Source organism: Triticum urartu, chromosome 1 (assembly GCF_003073215.2).
Source record: "Triticum urartu cultivar G1812 chromosome 1, Tu2.1, whole genome shotgun sequence".
Classification (NCBI taxonomy): Eukaryota; Viridiplantae; Streptophyta; class Magnoliopsida; order Poales; family Poaceae; genus Triticum; species Triticum urartu.
The window spans coordinates 3,363,876-3,370,736 of NC_053022.1; the positions used below are offsets into that span (position 1 = coordinate 3,363,876).

A 6,861-nucleotide genomic window follows, 5' to 3' on the forward strand; every position below is an offset into this window, starting at 1 on the left:
TACAACTTCCGTTGATTGCTGCCACGGATGAAGAAAAGTGTTGATTTTGGTAGCTTCAGCACCGATTTCAGGGGCAGGATGAGGAATCGGAGGAGAGAGGCGACCAAGGCCATAAAGATCAGCCCCCGCACACCACATGTTCGATGATATGCCCACAACGCGCTGCAGCCATAGCCCACAGCGACGTCTTCTTGTCCTCTCTTGGCAGTCGCTCGCCGGTCCACGCTGCCATCCATCAATGTTGACAAGTCAACATCTAAAAGGTTGTCCAAGAAGGTATATATATATAGCTGAATCCCGAATCTGGTTGATGTGCTCTCATACACCTTCAGATTTTTTCCCCCTTCTTTACAATAATAGGCCATTTTTGTGTTGTTTCAAAATTTCCTTACATGTAAAAGGTTTTGTTCTTATCTCCTTAGGTTACTTGTTATAGAAACCGCTTATTCCGAATGCTAGCATATTCTTGACATGGACAAGACAGAAGTGGGAATGCTATTGGTTAAAGGGCGCTGATTACCCTGTATCATTTAATCATTCCTCCTGTGGCAGTAGGCTATTATTCTAGTGCTCTAATCTTCATACTCCACATCCTTTCCCTACAGGTATGAAGGTCAACGTGACATCCTGTCCAACCTAACTTATAATCTTGACCAACTTGCTTTCGCATCGGACAGAATTAAAGATGCTCAACACACTGTATGTTGCCTTAGGCTATTATTCTGGCTCCCAGACTTATGTTGAAGTGTCTTTCATCTAACACATGACTACAATGAAGGCTGCCAATAACGAGCTGAAAGGGATGATGAAGATGGTCATGATTGAAGGTATAGATGTGTGCAGCATCATTGTTCATGTTTTCAAGATCTTCAGCTTATTTTCTTTGAATTACATCTGAACCCGTACCTGCTTTCGTAATCCACAGAGCATGCAAGACGAGACGATGGATGTTATGGATGTGAGCAGTGAAATACAAGAAACTCTTGGTAGAAGCTACAATGTCCCAGATGACATCCACGAGGAGGACCTTATATGGAGGGTAGGACTCTTATTTGAGGTTGGTTATTCTCAGATAATTCAAAAGCTTACTTGGCCAACTAGTTTTCCTTGCAGTGGTTACCAGCTGGGAACCACTCCTCAATTTAAACTTTTGTAGTTGAATCTGATTCAGCACACTCTCCAGTTCATATCAGTCTTAGATTTCATCTGAAACATTTCCTTTTCATTTCTGTCGTAAGACTGTTTTTGGGTTGTGCATGTGTCTATTTACAGACAAGACAGTTCTCTGTTTGCTGCCACAGATGAAGAGAATCAGGTGGTTGCTGCTGATTTTGATGGTTCGATCATCGATTTCAGGGAGAAGAGTCACAAATTTGGAGGAGGGAGGCGAGCAAGGCACCATAAAGACAGTTTCTGCACACAAACTAGTCGTCCGCTACATGTCCCAACGACGTCTTATTCTCCCCTCCTTGACGATAAATCATTGGATCAAATGCTAGAGCACTTTTGCTTCTATTTGTCTTCCTGCTCACGTCCTGATGAGGGGAAAAGAGCAAATACTGGAGCACAGGTATGCACAGTGGGTGGGATGATTAAGATTCCAAATAAGTTTAGCTTCAGAACACATTATGTGTATCATACCCTTGTTTGGCTATACTTTACCAGGATCAGTTATCATTATCATACACTTCAGAGCTTCAGAGAACTGCCTAGCTTTTAATTGACTTGGAAACTTAAATTGCTCAACTGGAGAACATTACATTATATCTGTTTGAATTTCAGGAAGACATTGAGATATGGCAACAGGAGAAGCTTCGTTGGTTAAGTATTTGGCACGACTGGAACATTGGCGTATAAGGTGTCTATTAATTTAAAAACAATAGCAGTGAGGCAACATACTATAGGCCTAAACACTATACAGGCAAACATGAGCCTTTCCTGTACATGTTTGGTTGGTTGCCTGGCATGAGCTAGATGCAGCTTTCTCGTGTTAAGTATCTTAAAAAGGGGTGATAGATCATCTCTGCCCATGATAATATTGTTAATCAGCTTTGATGCTTGTGGCAGTAGTATTGCTATCACAGAAGTTGCTATACCTTCTGATCAAGTGATATAGTAATACTTTCGAGTGGTATTGTAACTTATCTTCTGTACATTTTCATTAATTTTCCTCCTATTGTCAAGAAAATGATGCTGCTATGTTTTTTTTTTCATCACACCTTATTGTCTCTTTGTTCCTTGTCAATCTCGACAACCAATGCTTGAAATTAAGTTTATCAGTAAATTATTTGTTGTTTCATCTTAAGGACAAGGACTACATACTCCTGGGTATGGTGCTGCATCATAAGGACAAGGACTTCACACTCCTGCCCTACAGCCCTCTGTAAGTTTCTCGTGTTAAGTATCTTAAACGATGGTGATCTTTCACTATATCAGGAGAGTATCTACAAAGACATAGACTTACAATGAGTCATCAACTCATCCCGAGGTATATATATATATATATATATTGTTGGGGCAGAAACGGGAGGTAGAAGAATTAGTGAACACTCAGGATATTTGTGCTGTGTTTCTGCTTTGTTCTCCTTTTTATTTAAATAGCTCATTAGCTCAACTAGCTAACACAAAGGTCCTAATCTTGTGCCATGACCAAGCTTCACCGACGTGCCATCCCACGTCCCTTGACCATGCCTCAAGTTCTAAGCTGCGACGGTTGGCACTCATGCCATCCCACAAGGCGATCGTAACAGGATGCATCTACAGATCTGGCCATGTCGTGAACAGGCTCACGCTGCATGGACCGGTTTTTATCGTTACTAGAAATAAAATCTACGAGATGACATGAATGGATTTCATACTTCAACATATATAGGTGGCATATGATGACTCGAGGCAAAACGGAAACCTAAATTGCTTCCACTACGATAGACCATGGCTTCTCACTAGGTTTTGGATCATATACCAACATGCATCCTTTACTTGCTGTAATGTAAGTGGGCTGAAAAGCATATGAGTGTTTGGTGTGCCTCCCGCATGGTTGGCCTTGCTTGTGGAGAAGATTCCAAGCAAGAAAATGCCAACTTAATGAGCAGAGATAAGTTATTTTCTTCTGTTATTGTTGGTGTGGTCGGTCGTTGGTCCAGAATATCTTTCACCAACATAGCTTGTTTCTCGCTTGGCAAACTACGGTCTAATTTATCACTTGGATGCTTCCCCATCAGTAGCTCTAGCATAACCACACCAAAGCTATACACATCACATTTCTCTGTCACAACAGATGTGTATGATAGTTCTGCACAAAATCAAAACATTAGAATGAGGAACAAATGAACTGAGATGAATTTTTCTAATGTGAGAAGAAAGGTTATACTTGTACATACCAGGAGCTATGTAGCCATATGTTCCTGCTAGTGCACTCCAGTTTGATGAATCGGGCTTAAGAATCCTTGCTGTGCCGAAATCCGAGACAAAAGCCTTGAAGGTTATATCAAGCAAGATGTTGTTGCTCGTGATATCTCGATGGATTATGTGTGGACTGCATTCATGGTGCAAATAAGATATTGCTTGAGCCACATCAGTTGCAAGAGTAATTCTCTTCTGCCAATCTAATTCCTTTGCTAGCTCCTCATTTTCCAATGTCCCATGGAGGCTACCCCTCTGAATGTACTCGTAGACAAGAAATTTATACACTGGATGGGAGCAGAATCCATACATTTTGACGATGCTTCGTTGTCGGATCTGTGATAAGATTTCCATTTCACTGTGAAATCTTCTTTCGTCATCCAACTCTTCTTCAGTCTGATGAAGCTTCTTCACAGCAACTAGATGCCCGTCTTGGAGTTGTGCCTTATAGACTTTGCCGTATCCTCCTGTTCCAATGATATACTTCTCGTCGAAGTCTTCTGTTGCCCTTACAATATCATCAAATGCTAATCTTCCATCAAAATTCCAAACAGAGAACATGTCCCTTCCTTCAGCAGTAGCACTTTCTTGTGGTTTTCTCTTGTTACAGCTAAGCATTATTATGACAGTAATCGCAGCAACAATGCTGGAACCCAAAACAAGAACAATTGTCAAAAGAAAACCAAGTGTCTTCTTTTTATCGTGACTTCCTACTTGAGTTGAATAACAAGGTGGCATGCCAGAGAGGTTACCACACAGACCTTTATTGGGAAGAAACCAACTTGCTGAAGCATTTTGAAGTAGCCTTGCTGTTGGGACTGGTCCTTCCAAGTCGTTGTAGGATACATCAAGTGTTGACAGGCTCACCATGCTTGCAAAGGAGGGTGGGATTCTTCCGCTGAACTGATTATGTGATAAATTCAGAAATTCTAGCATCTCCAACTTCCCAAGTTGCCGCGGCAACAAACCACTGAGGTTATTGTTGCTCACATCTAGCATGATTTGTAGGCCTGCTAAATTTCCAATCGCACCATGCAAACTCCCACTGAAGTTGTTGTTGTTGATCTTCAAGGACAATAGTTTCATGCAGGCCCCTAGTTCCCTAGGTATTAATCCAGTCATCTTGTTCCCAGATATATCAAGGTAACCTAGATTGCTTAGCTTTTCTACATGTGTAGGTATAGATCCAGATAATTGGTTCGATGATAAGTTCAGGCTATATAGATTTGCTAAAGCACAGATTTCTAGTGGAATCATGCCGCTGAGATGATTAGAATCAAGTCTTAGTACTTCTAGGTTGGACAATTTAGAAAGGATTGGAGGTATGGAACCCGTAATCATATTTTGTGCTAGATGTAGCACTGTTAGTTGGGTAGATGCACCTAGATTTGGTGAGATGTGCCCAGAGAGTCTATTCGATCCCAAGATCATCTTTGTGAGTTGTGGATACACACCAAAATGATGAGATATATCTCCTGTTATTTGGTTCGACTGAAGCTCAATTTCAACCAAACTCATACATGTCTTTAAACTCCTTGGAATGGGGCCATTGAACATATTAGAGAAGACAATGAGATATTGAAGTTTTCCTCCCGAACATATATTTGCGGGTAAAGGTCCTGAAAATGAGTTGTTAGACAACCCAAGTGTAACAAGGCTGATAAGATCTTCAAATTCTTGAGGAAGAGAACCTGATAATTTGTTATCGTACATTTGCAGTCCTTGCATGCTTTGCAACTTCCCAAAAGTTTTAGGTATTGATCCCGAAATTTGATTCTGAAACAAGTGTAAATATTTGAGGTTCATCAGATTGCCAATCTCTTGGGGAATAGAGCCTGATATTTGGTTATCAGACAAGTCTAATTCCTCGAGATTCAGTAACATGCCCAATTCAAAAGGTATTGGGCCTGTTATTTGATTTGTATAGAGATAAAGTTCACTGAGCATAGTGAGGTTTCCTAGTTCCGGGGGTATTGAATCTGTTATTTGATTACTATGGAGATCAAGGTGGTTTAGCATGGCGAGGTTGCCTAGTTCTGGGGGTATTGGACCTGTCATTTGATTTTCAAAGAGAAAAAGTGTTTTCATCTTAGTCAGATTGGTTATGGAGATTGGAATTCGACCTGATAAATCATTTGAACTAAGGTCAAGACTTTGCAAATGGACTAGCCTGCCTAGTTCTTGGGGTATAGGCCCTGAAAGTTGATTACCATACAGGTACAAAGTATTTAGTTGGGTCAGATTTTCAAGGGTTTTGGGTATCAAACCGGTTAAGGTGTTGTTGCTTAGTGCTAGAAGTTGTAGGTTGACAAGCTTGACAATCTCCTCAGGAATGGGACCTGATACCTTATTTTGGTGAATGACAAGATCAGTTAACATGGTTAGGTTGCCCAGAGATGCAGGGATATGTCCTGTTAGTCCATTAAATGAGAGACCAAGCTGGGTGAGACTCTGCAGGCCACCAATCTCATGCGGAATTTCCCCCGTGAGCTGGTTAATGTCGAGGTAAAGATAAGATAGTGATGATAGAGAGCTGATATTAGCTGGTATTTGACCATGGAGATTGTTGCTGCTAAGGTCAATATATGCGAGGAAAGGAAGAGCTGAGAAGTTGAGCTCACCAAGAGTGCCATGGATGCCAGCATCTGGCAGGGACATGTTGGTCACCACCCAGGGCCTGTGGCGGCCATGGCGAACAGCCATGCACATGATGCCCGTCCATTTGCATGGGCTGGTGTTCTCCTGCCAAGAGCTCATCAGCAGTGGTGGGCTCGCAAGCGTAGCTTTCCAATGGAGGAGGGCCATGTGTTGAGACCTCAGTGAGATCCCTCCATGGCGCGCCGCATGTGCTTCTTCCAAGAGAAGAAGACATGTCACCAGCAGTAGGTAGAGATACAGCAATGGTGTTTGCATGTTGTGTTTGGTTGGGGATTTAATTCAGCACACGCTGCAATCGTATTTATACTTAACTAGTGTTGTGAGGTCCTCTGTTCTCCAGTGTCTTTCTCCATCTCTGCCAGTTGGATGCCTATTAGCTCTTGTTCGGACGCTAGCACACCCCTTTGGCAGCTGCTGCTGGGCAACCTATTTTTCTTCCTCAGTGTCGGCAACCTTTTTTTCCTTTTTATTTTTCTCATGCCTGTTGAAAAATGAGAGGGCAATTGAAGGCAGGGATACCTAGAAGGTGCCTATGGTGTACGCCTACTCGTATCTTTCGCAATTCCCCTCTGTCTACAACTTATTTACTGAATGGACTTGAGTTAACATCGTAGTAGAGTTTTTGATGGCATCTCCTATATTTCTTGTTTATTTGATCATGCAACCTGTATTCAGTTGTGATTTGTCTTAAGCTATTCTCTAAAATGTCTCCCTATTCGCTTTTCAGCAGGTACAGAGAACAAAAGAAATTGGGCTCGTAACTGGAATTGTCGGAAAAACTCCATGATGAAATTCTATCTA

General features: G+C 41.7%; 1 protein-coding gene across 1 annotated transcript; it reads right to left on the reverse strand.

The window, feature by feature from the left end:
• Window positions 1-2,523: 2,523 nt before the first annotated feature.
• LOC125541346 (probable leucine-rich repeat receptor-like protein kinase At1g35710) lies at window positions 2,524-6,319 on the reverse strand. Its single transcript, XM_048704788.1, has 2 exons — window positions 3,381-6,319; window positions 2,524-3,292 (listed from the first exon to the last, which is right to left on the reverse strand). Exons 1-2 carry the CDS (start codon window positions 6,313-6,315, stop codon window positions 2,976-2,978), a joined length of 3,252 nt encoding a protein of 1,083 aa, XP_048560745.1. The 5' UTR covers window positions 6,316-6,319; the 3' UTR covers window positions 2,524-2,975.
• Window positions 6,320-6,861: the final 542 nt, after the last annotated feature.

Coding starts and splice junctions, on each gene's coding strand:
- LOC125541346 (XM_048704788.1), bottom strand. CDS start 6,315: ATGCAAACACCATTGCTGTATCTCTACCTACTGCTGGTGACATGTCTT. Junction 3,293..3,380: donor ATATGGCTACATAGCTCCTG/GTATGTACAAGT, acceptor GATTTTGTGCAG/AACTATCATACACATCTGTT.